The sequence below is a fragment of the Pelophylax lessonae genome, assembly GCF_965119305.1.
Source record: "Pelophylax lessonae genome assembly, chromosome: 1".
Lineage (NCBI taxonomy): Eukaryota > Metazoa > Chordata > Amphibia > Anura > Ranidae > Pelophylax > Pelophylax lessonae.
Window position 1 is genome coordinate 278,034,090 of NC_138768.1, and position 21,943 is coordinate 278,056,032.

General features: G+C 48.5%; 1 protein-coding gene across 5 annotated transcripts in view; it reads left to right on the plus strand.

Annotated features, from left to right (window-relative positions):
- CIT (citron rho-interacting serine/threonine kinase) overlaps positions 1-21,943 on the plus strand; it is a 429,539-nt gene that overhangs the window by 250,414 nt on the left and 157,182 nt on the right. For 4 of the 5 annotated variants that reach the window (XM_082258872.1, XM_082258874.1, XM_082258875.1 and 1 more), the window contains 2 exons: positions 12,285-12,432; positions 12,540-12,644. In XM_082258872.1, coding sequence (XP_082114998.1) covers positions 12,285-12,432; positions 12,540-12,644 — 253 coding nt within the window. The remainder of the gene's footprint in view (positions 1-12,284; positions 12,433-12,539; positions 12,645-21,943) is intronic. The other variant, XM_082258873.1, reaches the window with a different exon arrangement.

Consider the following 21,943-nt stretch of genomic DNA (forward strand, 5'->3'; position numbering starts at 1 on the left):
GATTCCCTGTTCTTCCTAAGGGACCTCGGAAGGGCTCGGCCGTGTCCGCAGCAACCATTTCTCAGTGAATCAGACAGACGATTGTTCGGGCCTATTCCGTCGAGGGTCAGTTTCCTCCTTTCCCTGTAAAGGCCCTTTCTACTAGAGCCATCAGCGCCTCTAGGGTTTTTCACCATCAGGCTTCTGTGGCTCAGGTGTGCAATGCAGTGACCTGGTTGTCTGTGCACTCTTTCACAAAATTCTACAGAATTTATGTTTTGGCATCCTCGGATGCTTCCTTTTGGCTGCAAAGTTTTGAGTGCGGCGGTTGTTTGCAGAGACATATTTTTTTCTGTCTTTTTCTTGGGTGTTTTTTTCGTTACCTTTTCAGTTGGTTGCGTCTTCCCACCCCTCACACCTGCACTGCTTTTGGACATCCCAATAGTGAAGGCTAATATGGATGGGCGGGCGACTGTCAGAGGACGTAAGAGAAAATAGAATTTTTGTAAGAACTTACCGTAAACGTATTTTCTCTGAGTCCTCTGACAGTCGCCGCTCCCTCCCCTCTGTTTTTTTTGGATCTGGGGGTTATTGCCTTCCGGTACTGCTTGCTACAAACTGAGGACCAGTGGTAACTGGATCAGGATAATGGCTGGGGACGGCCCCCTACAGGTGTGTCTAAGTATAGAAAAGTTTTTTATTAACATTTCTAACCGCCTAGCTTACTCCTGCAGAGGGCGCCATTACCCAATAGTGAAGGCAAATATGGATGGGCGCCGACTGTCAAAGTTCTTACAAAAATTCTATTTTTACAGGTAAAGCAAGACTGTACTCAGATATTAATATAATACTATGCAAGCAGATAGTATTGGTAACAGTGGTTCTAAAATATTTCTCTAATAAAATATCTGCTTCATATAAAGATTTAAAGTTGAACTCAAGGCATGAATCTATATTTCTCTATCTTGACGGACGCAGTCTCTGATCATCCTATCAGTAGGGTTATGCTGCCCTCTACAGGAGTAAGACACTAGGCATAAAAAAGTTCTGGCTACGCCTATGGGCAGTCCCAGGGGGTATACCCTCTCTCTTCCTTCTATAGGATGTCAGTTTTAATCTGCCTAGTCCAGGAGTAAGTACCTAGTTCCTTGCTGGGATCTCTGGCCCTGGCAAAGTTTTTTCTAGATAATTTAAAAAATTTTTAAAAAACATTTTTTTTTTTTTTAAAGTTAGCTTTTTCTCCGGATTTTTTCCTGTGAAATCTACAAGCATCTATGCTGGATCTGGGCGACGAGCTGGATGTATAGATCCAGTGGTCACCCCAACGAGCGCACGCAGACCTTAGCTCCGCGCTGGGTAGGCCGCGACATAGTCCCACTGGACGGGGACTGGCCCCGCGAGTTAAACGTCTCGCCGGGTTGCATACCACCGAGTCTTGGCGTTCCTATTTGGCCGATGGCCCCCCCACTTTGGCGGAGAGGGGTTCTGTCAGGAGATGGTGCCCGCCTGTTCCAGTATGGTGAGTAAAGGTTCCCCCCTCTTCCCCTGGTGGATTTTGGGGGGGATGCGGGCCCCTCCCTGGGACGGTCGGACCGTCACAATCCCAAGTTCCCCTCTGTCCTATCACGCACCCCCCACCTACTGCCCCCCCCCCCAACTACTGGGGATATTGGGACATGGTTGACTAGAGTTTTCGGGGGGGGGGGGGGTTCTACCTTTCACTCCACGGCCCACCTTCCAATCCAGTGGGATTTCCTGGCCTCCATAGACCTTGAAGATGCCTACCTTCACATTCCAATATGTGCAGGTCATTAACGGTTTCCCCATTTTTTCGTGGGAGAGGATCACTATCAGTTTGTGGCGTTACCCTTTGGTCTCGCCTCTGCTCCTCGGGTCTTCACAAAGGTGTTGACTCTGGTCATGGCGCTGTTGCGACAGCAGAGGATATTGGCCCTGGGTTACCTGGACAATCTACTTCTCCGTGCGGAGTCTCCCTCAGTGCTAGTGACAAATTTGGAGATCACCATGAGCACTTTGGAGGAGATCGGGTGGATTCTGAACCTTCAGAAGTCGTCCCTGGTCCCTTCAATGATACTGGACTATATGGACCTGACATTGGACTCGTCCTCTGCCAGGGTATTTGTTCCTCCAGAAAAACTATAAAAACTCCAGACCGCGTTTCAGCTGTTGCTGTCCAGCAAATGGTCGTCCCTTCAGACCTGTATGAGAGTTCTGGGACTGATGGTGTCGTCCTTCAAGGCAGTCCCCTTTACTCAATTCCACACAAGGATCCTCCAGATGGAAATCCTTCTCAAATGGAACAAGCATCCAGTCCCCGATGCTCAAGCAAGGGAAATCCTTCCTCCCTGTATATTGGACAATTGTCACCACGGATGCCAGTCTGTCCGAATGGGGAGGGGTTCTCGGCAGGTTTTCTGCTCAAGGAGTCTGGTCTCTGGAAGAGTCCAGGCTGCTGATCAATATTCTGGAGCTGAGAGCGTTCAGGCTTTGCCTAATCCACTGGACCGAGCACCTGCAGGATTTATGTCAATCTCCAGGGGGGCACCAAAGTGTCCTTGCGGCCTTGGAGGTGGCAGGTATCCTCCGATGGGCGGAACGCTTTGTTCCAGCTCTCTCAGCTGTTCATATTCCAGGAGTGGAAAATTGGCAGACGGATTACCTCAGTCGACAGGCCTTGGATGCAGGTAAATGGTCTCTCCATTCGGAGGTGTTCCAGCAGTTGTGCCTTCATTGGGGCACTCCAGACGTAGATCTGTTGGTGTCTCGGATCAACAGGACAGTGCAGAGGTTTGTTGCCCGCTCCCGGTACCCTCTGGCAGACGCTGCAGACGCACTGGTGGCCCCGTGGGGTCAGTATCAGCTGATTTATGCCTTTCCTCCTCTCAAGTTGCTCCCAAGACGTCTTCGCAGGGTCGAGGCAGAAGGGATTACGGTCATTCTTGTGGCTCCGGGCTGGTCCGCTGACCTGGTCAGGCTAGTCGCAGGCGCTCCTTGGAGACTTCCTCTCAGGGAGGATCTACTGTCTCAGGGGCCGATCTCCCATCCTGCTTTATGTCGCTGGCTTTGACGGCTTGGCTGTTGAAAGTCAGGTGCTGAAAGACAGGGGGTTGACTGCTTCAGTGATCCCCACTTTGCTTAAAGCGACTTCTAGGAAGATCTATCATCGTACGTGGAAAGCGTATATTGCGCGGTGTGAGTCTCTTGGGACTCCCCCTCGCTCTTACTCAGTGGCTCGGATCTTGGCTTTCCTTCAACAGGGAGTTGATCAAAAGTTGGCCTTGAGTACTTTTAAGGGTCAAGTCTCAGCCTTGACAATTTTTTTTCCAAAAGCCATTAGGCACCAATTCCTTGGTGCTTAACTTCGTCCAGGGGGTGCGACACTTGGTACCTCCGGTGTGACTTCGTGGCCACCTTGGGACCTTAATTTGGTGCTGTTGGTTCTCCAGAAACCTCTTTTTTAAAGTGTTCGGGAGATTCCCCTGCTTACCTCATCCCAGAAGGTAGTCTTCCTGGTGGCTATTACTTCTGCGCGCAGGGTGTCGGAACCGGCGGCTTTGTCCTGTCGTTCTCCCTATCTGGTGGTTCACAGGTATAAAGTGGTACTTTGTCTGGATCTGTCCTTCCTTCCGAAGGTGGTTTCCAGTTTTCACTTGAATGAGGACATTGTGTTACTCTCTTTGTGTCCTTAGCCTAACATCCTATGGAAATTGCATTACATCCTTTGGATGTGGTTCGTGCAATCAGGGTGTACTTGGCGACTACGGAGTCTTTTTGGAAGTCAGATTCGCTCTTTGTCCTCATGGATGGCCCTAAGAAAAGGCTGCCGGCGTCTGCTGCGATTATTTCCACATGGATCAGACAGACGGTGGTGCAGGCCTATTCGATTAAAGGTCAGGTTCCACCTTTCCCTGTTAAGGCGCATTCTACTTGGGCGCTTAGTGCTTCCTAGTGCTTCCATCAGGCATCTGTGCTTCAGGTTTGCAAGGCGGCTACCTGGTCGTCTGTTCCCACCTTCACACAATTTTATAAGGTGGATGTTCTGGCATCTGCAGATGCCTCTTTTGGTCGCAAAGTTTTGCAGGCGGCTGTTTAAGGGGGTTCTTAGTCTCCCTTGAGGTTGTTTAATGTTTTTTCAGGTGGGTCTCATCTTGTTGTTCTGATGAGTTCTATGTTGCCTCGTTGGCTATATTTAGCCTTGGGGACTTATTTTTCTGCTGTTCCCACCCCTCATTTTATGGCACTGCTTTGGGACATCCCTACTGATATGATGATCAGAGACTGTGTCCATCAATGAACGATAGAGAAAATTGTATTTTTGTCTTACCGTAAAATCCTTTTCTCTAAAGTTCATTGACAGACGCAGTACCCGCCCCTCTATTTTGAGTTGGGTTGGTATTATTTTCTCTGACACTGCTTTGATACAAAACTGACATCCTACAGCAGGAAGAGAGATGGTATATCCACTGGGACTGCCCATAGGCATAGCCAGAACTTTTTTCTGCCTAGTGTCTTACTCCTGTAGGGGGCAGCATAACCCTACTGATGTGATGATCAGAAACTGCGCCCATTAATGAACTTCAGAGAAAAGGATTTATACGGTAAGATAAAAATCTAATTTTCTTTCTTTGTGGAAACAAAATAGCTTTACAAATCCTGATATTACCTATGGTGGCATCATTGCTCTGCTGCACACAGGGCCGATGATAGACTATTTTGCGCCCTAGGCAAGACCAGCTACTTGCATCCACCCCCCCCCAAAAAAAAAAAATAAAGCTTTTGCAGGAATGCTTTCTCACCTCCTTGCCAATGTTAGCTCCATGTGGAGACTAACTGGGAGCTGGGAGGAAGTGATGTTGTACGCAGCGTGGCTTGCGAGCACCTCATCAGCTGGATACGTCATTAACCCGGATTGGCTGAAGCTTGCAGGGGACGGCTTAGTTTCCAGCTAACATTATCCAATCCTGCAGAGGTATGCAGAACGTTGGTGTAGTATGTGCGGAGCAGGGCAGCAATCAGACATTTTTGGGGCCCCTTACATAGCTTTAGGCCTGGGCCACCTTAGCCTGACCCCTTACATCAGAATATACTTCTTTCATTAGTGTCTTCAAAGTTTCCCCCTTACATCAGGGTCCCCAGAGTCCCCCCTTCTTTCATCAGTGTCCCCAGTCACCCACCCCATGTCAAGGTCCCAAGAGTCCCCTTTCCTTAATTCAGGGTCTTCAGAGTCCCCCCCCCTTACATCAGGGTCCCCAGAGTTTGCCCCTACATCAGGGTCCCCAGAGCCCCCCTTACATCAGGGTCCCCAGAGCCCCCCTTGCATCAGGGTCCCCAGAGCCCCCCTTGCATCAGGGTCCCCAGAGCCCCCCTTGCATCAGGGTCCCCAGAGCCCCCCTTGCATCAGGGTCCCCCAGAGCCCCCCTTGCATCAGGGTCCCCCAGAGCCCCCCTTGCATCAGGGTCCCCCAGAGCCCCCCTTACATCAGGGTCCCCCCAGAGCCCCCCTTACATCAGGGTCCCCAGAGCCCCTCTTACATCAGGGTCCCCTAAAGGCTCCTTACATCAGGGGTCCCTAAAGCAACCTTACATCAGGGTCACAAAATCCCCTTACATCATGGTCCCCAAAATCCCCTTACATCATGGTCCCTAGAGCCTATTCCCTTTCAATTGGGTCTCCAAAATTAGAAGAGAAGAGCAGAATGGAGTAAAGAGAGTAAAGAGCTTTAAGAGAAAAGTTGGGGTAGTGGAAAGGGAGGAGGGAGTATTGTGAAGACCCCATCAATGACGGGATACGTTCCTATTGCAGCAGTCCGCTACAGGACATCTGGAAGCCGGAAGGCTGGGCACTAGGACCAGATAGGTTTAGCAGAGAAACTTCCTCCTCTTCTAAATGCTGGGGCAAGCATGTGATTGGTTGCTAGGACATGGGCAGTCCTAGCAACCAAACTGTAGCCTGAGAACAGTGGGCAGAGGCAGCGGTGGATGCAGTCAGCCGCCGTACATTCAGGGACAGCTCTGATTGATGCACAGCCTGCTGAGTGATGCGGCTGTGGCAGCAGATACGCTGACTGATTATTTGGGCAGGATGCTCGGCGGGTTGGACCCAGCAACAACTAGCCGTGGCTGCGCCCTAGGCAGCTGCCTACTTTGCCTAGTGGTAGCATCGGCCCTGGCTGCACATAGACTTTGCATTAAGCAGAGGCCCAGGAGGAACCCAACAATTCCACCCCCTGTAGGATGCCTGCAGAAACCTACAGGGGGTAGTTGCAAGACACGTCCCCATGTGCAAGCCTAGAGAGCAGCAGTAACTGGTTTTTATTAGACAAAATTACTGAAAAAAAGCGCAGGTGTTGTAAATGCTGGATTATTGCAAAGATCAGAAAGATAAACACAAGCGGGTAACCAATATTAAAATGTCTGTAAAACCTTTCTAATTTTTTTTAATGTTTGTGAGCCCTGGGCAGAAGGGAAGCATGGGGCAACAATCTGTGGGCTCATAGAGCCTCTGCAGTGTTGCCACCACACTGCGCATGTTTCCTTTCTCTAGTTCAGTAAGCCGTATTTATGACTTTCTGAGTAATCCTCTTATGTCTGCACTTCCTGTGTTTTGGTTGGGGCTAAGCCCACAGTGGGTCACTTGACCTGGTGATGTCACTTCAGCCTTTTTAGGCTGATGATGCAGAGTGGAACTGTCCCTCCAGCATCTGATCTGTCCCACAGGCAGGCCTGTGTCTTGAAAAGGCTGAAGGGGTGTCACAGAGCCATGTGACATGCTGCATCCTAGCCCCACCCCAGACCATGTAGAGGGGAAGGAGAAAATAGTCACCCAACATAAAAGCTTTATCTGGGAGTTTTATTTTTTTTAAAGTTTACATTAAAAATCAATTGCTGATGGTGTGCCTCATGTAGATGTGGGAACCCTATCTGGGTTTGGAACCGCTTTAAAAGAAAAATACACATTGCTTTTGTATTTAGACCAGATCTTTTTAGCCTGGACTTCATCTTTAAAACTTGCCGATCTTCTAAGCTATCTGTTTATGCTCTATCACATGTATTGGGCAGCTATTTTCTCCAGCCTCAAATTGATTTTCCGGCTTTAACCTTTTCATGTCCAAGGATAATAAAAACGTTTGTAATCCACCAAAATTTTGAAGTTTAGGTATGCGCTTGTTTACTCAACATTAAAGTGTTACTAAACACACAACAGTAAAATCAGTCTGTTTTGCAGTAAAGCATGCTTGTTATACTCACTGTGGAACCTAAGGGGTAATCCTCTGCATTGTATAAAAAGGCTGTTTGATCCTGTATTCTCTGATCCTCCCCTTCTTTTACTGTCCCCAATCCATCTTCTGATAGCACAGAGCCTTGGAGGCACTCTGCACGTGCTCAATTTGGTGCGTATTGCTAGAGAGGTTTGTTTTTTGGGGGGGGGGGGAGGGGGTCGTGTGTTCAGTACAGGGCCAATCAGCACTGCCCAGACAGAGGGTCGGGGGCTATGCAGCCTCATAGGACCATCAAAGGGGAATGAAAACTCCTTCTACAAGCTTTAACCAGTGCTCGGCCGGACACAGATAGAAGTCACAAGACTGCTATATACTGCTGAGAAAAGGTATAATTGCATTTTCATGTTCTGTGTAAGGTTGGAGACCAGATATAGTGATTGCAGGGTCCTAGATTTAGTAACACATTAACTTTTTATCTTCTTTTCATACCAAAATGATTTATTTATTTGCAAATATGAGGCCATCATTTGGTAAATTATTTTTTAAAATAACCTGAATATATTTTTAAATTAAGCAGAGAAAAATGCAGTTTGTTTAATGTATAATATGTTTTGTATTATTACTATTCCAAATATTTTCATTACTTTTTTTCTTCTATTTATGCCTAGTACAGGTAACTCAAATATATGTAAGTTTTCATACATATGCCAGCACTGTATTGTTGATAAACAAGTGTGTATGCTTTGTATTTCTAAGTGCCGGTTCACACTTGTGCGGCTGCGGAGATCGCATGTAATTCGGAGCGCACTGCTCCTTCATTACATGCGATCTCATGTGCGGTGCGAATTTCAGCCATACACTTTGTATGGCTGAATTCGCACTGCATCCGCACCAAAGACGCACAGGAGGCTTTTTTTGAGCCGCATCAAAATCAGATCGCACAGTGGTTCACACTTGTGCGATCCGATTCTGTGCGTACTTGCAGGTCGCACTGCTATATGCAATCAAACTGGGGGTGTCGTTAATTTTTAATTGACACCCCCTGCGTATTGCATATGGCAGTGTGAACTGCGAGATGTGCGGATGCGATGTGGGAACACGCTGCATATTCGCAGCGTTCCTGCATCGCACAAGTGTGAACCGAGTCTAAATATTAGGAATTTTCCAGTTCAGTAGCTGTACATTCATCTGCTAGCGTGAGATGACATTAATGTACAGGAGAGCCATTGCAAACAGGGTAAATAATAAAGATGGGACTGTGTTGACTTACAAATAATAAATATGTCTTGGCTAAAAACTGTGACCTCGGAAAGCTTACAGTGCCATTAAATGCTAGAGGTATAAATAACTCCCTGCCCGTGCTCAAAACAGGGGAGCGAGTGTCTAACATCACCAATCCAGTAGTGTCAGCACAAGGAGGGCAGGGTGTTGCTCAACTGACCCTGGTGCTCGTTAAGGTGTATGGCCTCAGCCAGCTCTGCTCCAGCAGCCATGTCCTTTTGACGTTTTTCTCCCTGCCCACTGGGGCGAAGTCATTACCGCTGGCTGAGGCCATAAACTTTCCTGTTTAGGCTAAAAAACACTGTCCTCATTAGGCTAAAAACTGCATGCACTTGAACTTGGACAAAAAAAAAATAAAAATAAGATACCAATAATTTTAAATAGGCAGCATTTTAAACACTGTTACAGCTCATTAATTTTATTTATGTGCAATAGATATTTATGTACATATTTGGAGCCTGACTTTGTGTGTGGTGAGGGTCTGATAAGCGCTCATTCTGATGACATTTGTCTGACATAGGGCTTGAGTAACACAAAACAAACCGAGGCCTCAGGATTGTTTACATCCTCTCAATACCATGCCATAACACTGCTACAGCGGTAGCCTGTGAAGGAGTTGATTATGCTCTTTGATTGGCAAACACTCAGAGGTTACCAATCAAATTTTCCGTCCCCCTACAGAGCGCTGCATCCCAGCTCTGGATATCACAGTGATTTCTATTGTGTGCTTCAGCTGGCAGCACAGAACTTTAACATCCTGGGGTTGTGTCAGATACTTGCTCCCCTCACCACACACTAGGATTCCCCACTGTTGCATGACAGGGTGTACGAGCCTGCAGGAGCAGGTATTCAAACACCTGGAGGTGTGAAATATCTCTGGTGTCCAGGAAGCAGTAAAGTGACTCCATCTGAAGACATAGGCTGTTGGAAAGAAAAGTACTGTATACATGAAATCCTTTTGTGTGACCTTCTGGTGACAAATTCATTTTAATTACGAGCTGAAGGAGCTACCATTGCTGGTATGTATTTAAAGGTGCAGGATACAGAGCTGTCATCATTGGTCCTTCAGTACTTCGTGATACCTATTATGCACATGGATGTTCAGGCCAGTGATTTCTCAAGTAAATAAAATGGGACAAAATGCCCTTGAGCTTTTACCATTAAATACAAAATAGCCGTATTTTTATTCTGATAATGTAATTTTATACCTGAGCTGTCTTCTCGCATGGACTCAACCTATTGTTTTTGGGTTCTTTTTTTTTTTTAATTTGTTTAACATCCCCCAATATCACCAAGTATATGAGCAGTGTTGCCAACCCCCCGGAGTGAAATTTACTGGCAGAACGTCCAAAATTTACGGACGGCTCCAATTTTTTACTGGCACTGCAAAAATGTACATAAAATAGCCGTTTTCAGCGCTAAACCATGCAAATATGAATAATTAAACTATAAACATGTAGATAGTGCTATTAGCAATGAGTTTAAGTTAAACAAAAGTCAGTGCCCACTTACATTATTGTATTCTCTCCCCCTTACATCAGTGACCCCCCCCCCCCCCCATCAGACTGGTCTGGCGGTGCTGTCACTGACCTCCCCTCAGGTGCACTGTGCAGGGCTCAGTCAGACGGCTCTGGTCTCCACTCCGCAGGCCGGGGCCCAACACAACTAGATTCTCCCGTGACCCCCATCCCTTCAGCGCTCTCACTCTTGACTCCTCTCCAGACTCGACTGCAGACACGATAAAAGAAAAGAGATGGTTAGAGACTGTGGACATTGAACAGGAGGTGGTCAGAGACTGCGGACATGGTACAGAGGGGTGGTCAGAGACTGCGGACATGGTACAGGGGGGTGGTCAGAGACTGCGGACATGGTACAGAGGGGTGGTCAGAGACTGCGGACATGGTACAGGGGGGTGGTCAGAGACTGCGGACATGGTACAGGGGGGTGGTCAGAGACTGCGGACATGGGACAGGGGGGTGGTCAGAGACTGCGGACATGGGACAGGAGGTGGTCAGAGACTGCGGACATGGGACAGGAGGTGGTCAGAGACTGCGGACATGGGACAGGAGGTGGTCAGAGACTGCGGACATGGGACAGGAGGTGGTCAGAGACTGCGGACATGGGACAGGAGGTGGTCAGAGACTGCGGACATGGGACAGGAGGTGGTCAGAGACTGCGGACATGGGACAGGAGGTGGTCAGAGACTGCGGACATGGAACAGGAGGTGGTCAGAGACTGCGGACATGGGACAGGAGGTGGTCAGAGACTGCGGACATGGAACAGGGGGGGTGGTCAGAGACTGCGGACATGGTACAGGGGGGTGGTCAGAGACTGCGGACATGGTACAGGGGGGTGGTCAGAGACTGTGGACATGGGACAGGAGGTGGTCAGAGACTGCGGACATGGAACAGGAGGTGGTCAGAGACTGCGGACATGGGACAGGGGGGTGGTCAGAGACTGTGGACATGGGACAGGAGGTGGTCAGAGACTGCGGACATGGGACAGGAGGTGGTCAGAGACTGCGGACATGGAAGTGCCATCCTCACCCCTCACAGTAATTTCTTCCTATGTCCCCCTTCATATTAGCACATCAGTGTCCTCCTCCTAAGTCCCTTTCACCTCTCCATAGCCATATCAGTGACATTACTGCAGAGTGAAGCTGTGACACTGCCTGTGGAGAGGTGAAGGGGGCACAGGAGCAGGACACTGATGTCCTCTGCCCCCTGACTCATCTCTCTACTCCAGTCTGCTCTGCTAGCTGTCAGAGGCTCGGAGCCCCACTCACCAGTCCTCTTCTCTTCTGTGTGCTCTGCGGGTGGCTGCCTCTTCTGTCAGTCTGCTGCTCTGTCCACTCCACCACCATCCGCATCCATCCAGACTCCAGCTGCATTTTCTTGTACCCCACAGGGCCAGGCACAGTTTATCACTCCACACTGTCCCACTCCCTAGCCGGCGCCTGGCGGCCGGCCCGGCGGGAAAACTTAAATGACGGCGGGGGCGGAGGCAGGGGCGGGCGCAGGCGGGCCGTTGCACTAGTCGTCCGACGATCATCTGATCCGTCCATTGGGCATGTGTCAGTGTGCGGAGAGTCAGGACAGGGAGGCTGTGATTGGCCGAGACGCGCAGCAGCGCTGGGTGTGCGAAAGAGGGAGGGGGGAAGCTGCCGCTGACGTCACACGGTCTCCATCTGCGAGAGAAGAGAACTCGGCTCGCTTCGGGGATCTCCGAGTCCGGAACTGCGCGCCGCGCACGCGCAGTTCTAACCTTGCCGCCGCCGCCGTAGATTTACGGGCACTTTTCTCCTGCTACGGGCATTTACGGGCAGGAGAAAAGTGCCCTGATTTTACGGGCTGTCCGTAAATCTACGGGCGGTTGGCAACACTGTTATGAGTATCATTAGAAGTAAATGTTCGACAGTTTGAAAATACTGACATTTGTTTATCACATGGGGAGAATTAAAAAAAAATAAATAATAAATTGGCCCTGTGACATAACCTGGCTTTTTTTTTTTTTTTTAATTCCTGGTTTTAAAGAATTAAGTGGTACAAAACAGAGCCTCTGGGCATTTCCCGTCTCGAGGTAAACAACAAAACAAACATGTCTAGTTATCTCCACTCAGCTCACTTGGCTTTTCAGGTTTAATGTTAACCAAGGCTCTGGTGTGAAAGGTGAACATGAACTGTTCCCGATAATGTTTAATCTGATCAAGAGGTGAATGTATTATGCTATTATTGAATTTTATTGTTCATATGCAGAATCCTATGATATGGATAATATATCATAGTTTTTCATCTAGAGTACGAGCTGATCAACGTAGTACTGAGTCTCGCCAGATGGTGGAGCTGGCAGTTAAGGAACACAAAGCAGAAATTTTGGCACTTCAGCAAGCATTGAAGGATCAGAAACTCAAGACAGAAAGTTTGTCTGATAAGGTCAGTCAGTTTGGGGTAAACATTTGATGGGGAATATATGCTCTTTGGGCTAGCACCTTTTTTTTTGTTTTTTCATTTTTTTTTTTTTTTTTTTTTGACTTGAGTAGCTGAATGATTTGGAGAAAAAGCATACAATGCTGGAAATGAATGCACGAAGCTTACAGCAAAAATTGGAGACTGAGCGAGAACTTAAGCAGAGGCTTCTGGAAGAGGTATGTTAATCCTTTTTTGTAATTAGAAATGATTATTAAAAAATAATGTAGACAGTACCCACAATGCTCGGGTGGGAGGTGCTTCCTTTCACAAAATCATTATCACTTCTGTTACGTAAACAAATTTAAAAAAGTGCATAAAAACTGAATCTTTTTATATTAATTTACACACCTATCTTCAGTTCAGTTAGTCAGAATACATCCTTTTTTTTCTCTATCGTTCATTGACGAACACAGTCTCTGATCTTCATATCAGTAGGTTTATACTGCCCCCTACAGGAGTAGGACACTAGGCAGAAAAAAGTTCTAGCTATGCCTATGGGCAGTCCTAGGGGGTATACCCTCTCTCCCTGTTATGGGATGTCAGTTTTAATCTACCTAGTTAGTAGTAAGGACCTAGTTCCTTGCTGGGATCTCTGGTCCTGGCAAAAGTTCCCCCCCACCTAGATAGTTTTTTTCTAGTTCACTTCTCCGGATTTTTTTCCTGTGAGATCTACAAGCTGCTAAGCCGGATCTGGGTGACGGGCTGGATATATAGATCCAGTGATCACTTCAGCCGGCCTGCGCGCACGCGTAGACCCCAGGTCCGCGCTAGGTCCCACCATACGGGGACTGGCCCCGCAAGCTAAACGTCTCACCAGGTCGCATTCGACCGGGTCTAGGCCCGAGTCGCAGCATTCCTATTGGGGGGAGGGGGGGTGGGGCTGCGCCACAGGCGACAGACGAATGATCGTGCGGGGGGGGGGGGGTGTTTACCTGTCACTGGCCCCCTTTCCTGTTGATCCCTTCCAGGAGGCTGGATGGTCCCCTCGGGGGGTCTTTCAGTAGCTCCGCAGGCTGCCATTTTCTTGTAGCCTTTGTGCTCTGCAAGATTCGGCGGCCCTATTGGTACACCCAGCAGCCATTTTGCGGTGGGTTTCTATTGAGAATCACTGGCGGCCATGTTCCATGTTCCATGTTCTAGGAGTTCCTAGAGGTGTTTTTTCTGGTGGTGGAGCCCCTCCCTATACCCTAGTGCTGGCACTCAGATCTTTCTCTGAGGATCGAGATCGCTGCAGACACATGCTGTGCAGATGTTCTGGGCCTTTTTGGTGTATCTTTGGTGAAGGGTGGTGGGTCTGGGTGGTCTCTCTCTCTCTGCTTGGTGTCTTCAGTGCCCTCTGCCTGATCTCTTGGGGGTGCTGTAGCGTGGTGGGACGTTCTTGGGGGGAAAAAAAGAAATGTTCTCATCTTTTTGCTGACGGTTTCCCCTGGTGCAACATGGACCCTGCAAAACAAGTGTCCCCACCTGACCCCCTCAAGGAGGCCGCAGGGCCCTCTGGATCCCAGCTATCCATAAATGCACTTTCAGCGGTCCTGGAATCCTTTGTGTCCCAGGTGGAGGTGGTCTTTAACCACTTGCCGACCGCCGAAAGTACATATACTGCGGCGGTCAGCTCCTCACAGGCAAAGTGACGTAGGGGTCACGGACCCCCCATCCCCCCCCCGCGCTTGCCCGGCGTACCCGATGTCCGCCGGGCACTCGGGAACGTCCGTTACACCGGGAGAAAGGCAGGCGGCTAATGTAAACAAAGCCACCTGTCATTCTCCCCTGTGTAAGAATAGTGATCATACAGTTCTACTATGTAGGACCGTTGATCACTGCTCTTACAGCTCAAGCCACAGCCAATCACAGTTAGAAACACGCCCCTAGGGACACACTTAACCCCTCCCTCTCAAAAAAAGTTAACCCCTTCACTGCCAGTGTCATTTTTACAGTAACAGTGCATATGTATAGCACTGATTACTGTAGTAATGTCACTGGTAACCCCAAAAGTGTCAAAAATGTCAGTCAAGGGTCCGATCTGTCCGCCGCAATTTGGCAGTCCCGCAAAAAAAATCGCAGATCGCCGCCATTACGCGTTAAAAGAAAAAATGACAAAAATCTTTCCCTTGGTTAGTAAACGCAATAACTTTTGCGCAAACCAATCAAAATACGCTTTTGGCGATTTTTTTTTTTTTTTTACCAAAAATATGTAGCATAAAACAAATTGGCCTAAAATGTTAGAAAATTTTGATTTTTACATTTTTTTTTTGGGGAATTTCATATAAAAAAAATGTGAAAAATATTGTTATTTTTTGCAAAATTGAAGCTCTTTTTTTGTTTATAGCGCATGATCAAAAAATCGCACAGGTGATCAAATACCACCAAAAGAAAGCTCTGTTTGTGGGAAAAAAAGGACGTAAAATTCGTTTAGGTACAGTGTCGCACGACCGCGCAATTGTCCGTTAAAGTCATGCAGTGCCGAATCGCAAAATAGGCCCTGGTCAGGAAGGGGGTAAAATCTTCCGGGGCTTAAGTGGTTAAAGAGTGAGGTGCCAAAAAAACACCCTACCCCTGCCTCATCTGATATGTCAGATTCTGAATCTGATTCAGCCGCCGCAGACTCGGGTCACCCTGCCGGGTCTACTACCTCGCTCCCTGTCTCCTCTGATGGTGAGGATGACATCTCTACCTCCGCCACCGCGCAAGAAGGCTGGTGGACGCACTGGTTGTATCTGTGCGTGAGCCCCTAAAAGTGGAGGATGCAGCTGCGACTGTGAATGAGGCACAGGTTACGTTTGGCACTCACAAGCCATCCAGAGCGGCAAAGGTTTTTTCCCTTTCCCGCATATTTTGATAACATGCATAAAAAAGACCTCCGGTCTCAAGACTGAATAAAGTTACAATGATCCCAGTGGAGAATTCCCCATCCATTAAGGATCCGGTGAGTAGAAAGGCGGAGTCTGTGGCCTGCAATATGTACTCCCTGGCAGGGTCTGCACTAAGACTGGTGTCTTTAGTTTCCCGTGTCTTGCAAACCTTGACTGAATGAGCTAAGTTGCTATGCCGTGACTTGGGGGGGAAACCACTTCCACCTGCCTTTGTGGAGCTATTGGAACAGTTGGTACAGGGCCTGCAATTTGTTTGCGATGCCTCGCTGGATACTGCTCCAATTTTTGGCCGACTGTCCGTTTCGGCAGTGGTCCTCCGGCGTAAACTTTGGCTAAAGTGCTGGTCTGCGGATTAGACCTCAAAGAATGCCTTGACTGATCTGCCTTTTCAAGGAGATCGACTGTTTGGGGCTACCCTGGGTGACATTATCAACGGTCTCACAGGGGATAAGAGTACCTTTCTCCTATAGGCTACCAAGGGTAAGGACCCGCGCTGCAGACGGGGCCCCTCCTTTTCAGTACATAAGATCCTGACCTCAGGATCAGTTGATAAGGCAAAGTCCTTCAAGGCCCCCTCGGGTGGTTCCAAGCGACCCTGGTCTGGCAAACTAAATCGAGTTTCTCCAAACCTGAGGGAGGACAAGGCCCCTTCGGCCTGAAGGTGCGCCCTCACCCGTATCTGTTGTGGGGGGACGTCTTTGCCGGTTCCCGGACCTGTGGCTAGCCTGGATAGAAGACAAATAGGTTCATGAGGTCATATGGTCCGGATACAAGATCGAGTTTCAATCCGTCCTACCGGTAAGGTTCTTCCCTTCCAATGTGAGACTGTCCCCGGATCGCCTACAGGCTCTCTTTGCGGCGGTACAGGACCTGGTACAGCAGGGGGTAATAGTTCCGGTTCCGTGTTCGGAACATTTTCAGGGCTTTTATTCAAACCTGTTTACGGTCCCCAGGAAGGATGGCAAGGTGCGTCCAATCCTGGACCTGAAGGCACTGAATTGCTTCGTGTGTGTTAAAAAATTCAAGATGGAATCCATTAATGCTGTGGTGGCTTCCCTACATTAGGGGGATTTCCTGGCCTCCATAGACATCAAAGATTTCTACCTTCACATCCCAATATGTAGCAGGACATCAACGGTTTCTGTGCTTTGCCGTGGGAGAGGATCATTATCAGTTTGTGGCGTTACCCTTTGGTCTCGTCTCTAGTCCTCGGGTCTTCACAAAGGTGTTGGTTTCGATCCTGGCGCTGTTACGACAGCGGGGGATATCTGTCCTGGATTACCTGGACGATATGCTTCTCCGTGCAGAGTCTCCAACGGTGCTGGTGACAAATTTGGAGATTACCATGAGAACTCTGGAGGAGTTTGGGTCGATTCTGAACCTTCAGAAGTCGTCCCTTGGTCCTTTCCATGAGACTGGACTATCTGGGACTGACTTTGGACTCATCCTCAGCCAGGGTGTTTCTTCCTCCGTAAAAACTCCAAAAACTTCAGACTGCGATTCAGATATTGCTGTCCAGAAAATGGTCGTCCCTTCGGACCTGTATGAGAGTTCTGGGACTGATGGTGTCGTCCTTCAAGGCGGTCTCCTTTGCACAATTCCACATGAGAATCCTCTAGAAGAAAATTCTTCTCAAATGGAACAATAATCCAAATTCCCTGGACAATCAGATCCAGCTGAGCCAGGTGACCAGGGAGTCCCTGATATGGTGGCTTTGGTCCTCGGCGCTAAAACAAGGAAAATCCTTCCTTCCTCTATATTGGACAATTTTCACTACGGATGCCAGTCTGTCCGGGTGGGGAAGGGGTTCTCGGCAGGTTTTTTGCTCAAGGAGTCTGGTCCCTGGAAGAATCCAGGTTACCGATAAATGTACTGGAAATGAGAGCGATTAGGCTTTGCCTAGTCCTAGTCCACTGGACCAAGTACCTTTATGGTTGTCCAGTGCGTATTCAATTGGACAATGCCACAGCAGTGGCTTATGTCAATCATCAAGGGGGCACCAAAAGTGTTCTTGTGGCCTTGGAACTGCCCAGCATCCTCCGATGGGCAGAACCCTTTGTTCCAGCTCTCTCCGCTGTTCACATTCCATGAGTGGAAAATTGGCAGGCAGATTTCCTTAGTCGACAGACCTTGGATCAAGGGGATTGATCCTTTTGGAGGTGTTCCAGCAGTTGTGCCTTCGTTGGGGCAGTCCAGATGTAGATCTGTTGGCGTCTCGGATCAACAGAAAAGTGCAAAGGTTTGTGGCCATCTCCCGGGACCCTCTGGCAGACGCCACGGACACGCTGGTGGCCCCGTAGGGTCAGTATCAGCTGATATATGCCTTTCCTCCTCTGAAGTTGCTGCCAAGACTTCTTCGCAGGATCGAGGCAGAAGGGATTCTGAATATTCTTGTGGCTTCGGACTGGCCTCACCGAGCTTGGTACGCTGACCTGATAGGCTAGTCGCAGACGCTCCTTGGAGACTTCCTCACAGGGAGGATCTAGTGTCTCAAGGGCCAATCTTCCATCCTGCTTTACAGTCACTGGCTTTGACGGCTTGGCTGTTGAAAGCCAGGTGATGAATGACAGGAGGCTGTCTGCTTCAGTGATTCCTACTCTGCCTAAAGTGAGAAAAGCGACTTCTAGGAAGATCTATCATCGTACATGGAAGTCGTATATTGCGTGGTGTGAGTCTCTTGGGGTTGCCCCTCACTCTTACTCGGTGGCTCGGATCTTGGCTTTCCTTCAACGTGGAGTTGTTCAAAAGTTAGCCTTGAGTACTATCAAGGGTCAGTTTTCGGCCTTGCCAATTTTCTTCCAACGGCCACTAGCCTCCCATTCCCTGGTGCGTAGCTTCATCCAGGGGGTGCGACACTTGGCACCTCCGGTACGACCTCCGTTGCCACCTTGGGACCCCTAATTTGGTGCTGTCGGTTCTCCAGAAACCTCCTTTTGAAAGTATTCGGGAGATTCCTCTGCTTACCTTATCCCAGAAGATGGCCTTCTTGGTGGCTATTTCTTCTGAGCGCAGGGTGTCGGAACTGGCGGCGTTGTCCTGTCGTTCTCCTTAACTGGTGGTTCACAGGGATAAAATGGTACTTCGTCCGGATCCAACCTTCCTTCCGAACGTGGTTTCCAATTTTCACTTAGATGAGGACATAGTGTTACCCTCTTTGTGTCCTAAGCCTAAACATCCTAAGGAAATTGCATTACATACTTTGGATGTGGTTCGGGCACTCAGGGTGTACTTGGCGACTACTGAGTCTTTTCGAAAGTCAGATTCGCTCTTTGTACTCACTGATGGCCCAAGGAAAGGGCTGCCGGCGTCTGCTGTGACTATTTCCAGGTGGATCAGACAGACAGTTGTGCAGGCTTATTTGATTAAAGGTCAGGTTCCACCTTTCCCTGTTAGGGTGCATTCTACTCGGCCACTTGGGCTTCCTGGGCTTTTCGCCATCAATCATCTGTGCTTCAGATTTGCAAGGCGGCTAACTGGTCGTCTGTTCACACTTTCACAAAGTTTTACAAGGTGGATGTGCTGGCATCTGCAGATGCCTCTTTTGTCTGTAAAGTTTTGCAGGTTGCTGTTTAAGGGTGTTTTAGTCTCCTTTGAGGGTGTTTGAGGTTTTTTTAGGTGGGTCTCATCTTGTGGTTCTGATGAGTCCTATGTTGCCTGGTTGGCTATGGTTTAGCCTTGGGGAACTATTTTTCTGCTGTTCCCACCCCTCATTTTTATGGCACTGCTTTGGGACGTCCCTAATGATATTAAGATCAGAGACTGCGTCCGTAAATGAACGATAAAGAAAATTGAATTTTTCTTTTACCTTATAATCCTTTTCTCTGATGATTATTGACGACCGCAGTACCCGCCCCTCTATTTGAGTTGGGTTGGTATTATTTTCTCTGACACTGCTTTGGTACAAAACTGACATATCCTTTAGCAGGGAGAGAGGGTATACCCCCTGTGACTGCCCATAGGCGTAGCCAGAACTTTTTTCTGCCTAGTGTCCTACTCCTGTAGGGGGCAGTATAACCCTACTGATATGAAGATCAGAGACTGCATCCGTCAATGAACATCAGAGAAAAGGATTTTATGGTAAGACAAAAATCCAATTTTTTTTAGTTGTTGAAGAAATTAGTAATAGGAGGATAAAAGTATGAACAAAAAAGATTTCTTACCTAAAATGGATGTAAACGAATGACATCAATTTATGTCCCCAAAAAACAAAAGGCAAACATTTTCTGTCTTTCTGCAGACATATGGGTGTAAGGGAATGAAAACGGACTTATGTCTGTTTACACCCACCTATCCATAGACATACAATGTGGTTCAGTCTGGATTTGTCTGGAAAACTGACAGATGGATTCAGACTAAGTGCACTGCTCCTTCATTACATGCGATCGGATGTGCACTGCGAATTCAGCCATACGCTTTGTATGGCTAAATTCGCACTGCACCCGCACAAAAGTTGCACATGAGGCATTTTTTCAGCCGCATCAGGATCGGATCGCACAGTGGTTCACACTTGTGCGATCTGATCCTGTGCGAACTGTCAGATCGCACTGCGATATGCGATCAAACTGGGGGTGTCGTTAAAATTTCATTGACACCCCCAGCGTATCGCATATGGCAGTGTGAACTGCCAGATGTGCGCTTGCGATGCGGGAACAGGCTGCGAATTCGCAGCCTTCCCGCATCGCACAAGTATGACCCGGCACTAAACATTTATGTGAAAGTGCCTTAGTTCTTTTTTTACACTGGTGAAGTTTCTGTACTGTATGAATTGTCAAAACAAGCAAACTACCCTACTTCGCTGTCCCGTACACAAGGGCTGTGTTCAGCAAAGGCTCTGCCCCTGATTTTATATAAATAAGTGGACAGCAGAATTTTGTATATGAACTGGTTATGTAAAGCTGAGGGAAGCTCTTCCTCAGCTCCATCTCTGCATTGCATCAGTTGAGTGAGGCAAAGGGGGAACTGCCTGTACTGATAGTAAAGAAAAGAGATCTGTACTGGAGGTGGGAGGCCTGCATTGAAGGGGCACGTATGTACTGGTTGGGAGGGGGGAGGTTTTTACTGCAGGAAGGGGAGTCTGTACTGGTGAGGAGGGAGCGGGTCTGTACTAGTGGGAAAGGGGGGAAGCTCTTTACTGGTAGGGAGAAAGCAGGGCCTGTACTGGATGGGGGTCAGTACTGTTTGGAAAGGAGGGTGTATGTTCTGGTGGGGTTGGGAGAGGATTTTGTACAGTGGGAAACTGGGGCAGTGGAGGAGATCTGTGTTTGGGTGGGAGGGGTTTGTAGTTGTACTCTGTACACTAACCTGTGTTATGTACTCCTAACTCCTGTACTTTGTGCATTATGCATTCCTGACCCTGAACTTTGTGCATAAAACACTCCTGACCCCTGCACTCTGTGCAATATGCACTGCTGACCCATGCAATCTGTGCGATATGCGCTCCTGACCCCTGCACTCTGTGCGATATGCGCTCCTGACCCCTGCACTCTGTGCGATATGCGCTCCTGACCCCTGCACTCTGTGCGATATGCGCTCCTGCACTCTGTGCGATATGCGCTCCTAACCCCTGCACTCTGTGCGATATGCGCTCCTGACCCCTGCACTCTGTGCGATATGCGCTCCTGACCCCTGCACTCTGTGCGATATGCGCTCCTGACCCCTGCACTCTGTGCGATATGCGCTCCTGATCCCTGCACTCTGTGCGATATGCGCTCCTGACCCCTGCACTCTGTGCGTTAAGCGCTCCTGACCCCTGCACTCTGTGCGATAAGCGCTCCTGACCCCTGCACTCTGTGCGATAAGCGCTCCTGACCCCTGCACTCTGTGCGATAAGCGCTCCTGACCCCTGCACTCTGTGCGATAAGCGCTCCTGACCCCTGCACTCTGTGCGATAAGCGCTCCTGACCCCTGCACTCTGTGCGATATGCGCTCCTGACCCCTGCACTCTGTGCGATATGCGCTCCTGACCCCTGCACTCTGTGCGATATGCTATCCTGTCCCCTGCACTCTGTGCGATATGCACTCCGGACCATATGCACTCCGGACCCCATCACTCTGCGATATGCACTCCTCACCCCATCACTCTGTGCGACATGCACTCCTGACATTTGTGCCCTGTGCATTATGCACTCCTGACCTTTGTGCTCTGTGCATTATGCACTCCTGACCTTTGTGCCCTGTGCATTATGCACTCCTTGGTCTTGTATGATACACTTGTACTTCTTGTAAATTCCATACTCCTGACCACTGTACTTTGGACACTGGGTTTTATGAGATACTCCTGACCACTGCACTCTAAGTACACTATATGCTCCTGAAGTTCTTTAAGTCAGGCTGTGTTCAGAAAAGCATAAGTAATTGAACAGTTTCATTTTTAAAAAATGAGTTTGCAGAGGTGTGTACATGCTTTTAAGACTCTTCACTGTGGCCCAGTCATTAATGCCTTTTTCTTGGGTAAATGGACTATGATATATGTGTGCTATGCATACAGTGAGTAGGCTCAACAGGGTTGCAGTACTATGCAGAAAAGTCGGTGTCAAATCAAATGATGTCTTCAAAATATTTTTATGACAACTATGTTTGCAGTATAATTTGTGTTTCACTGAATT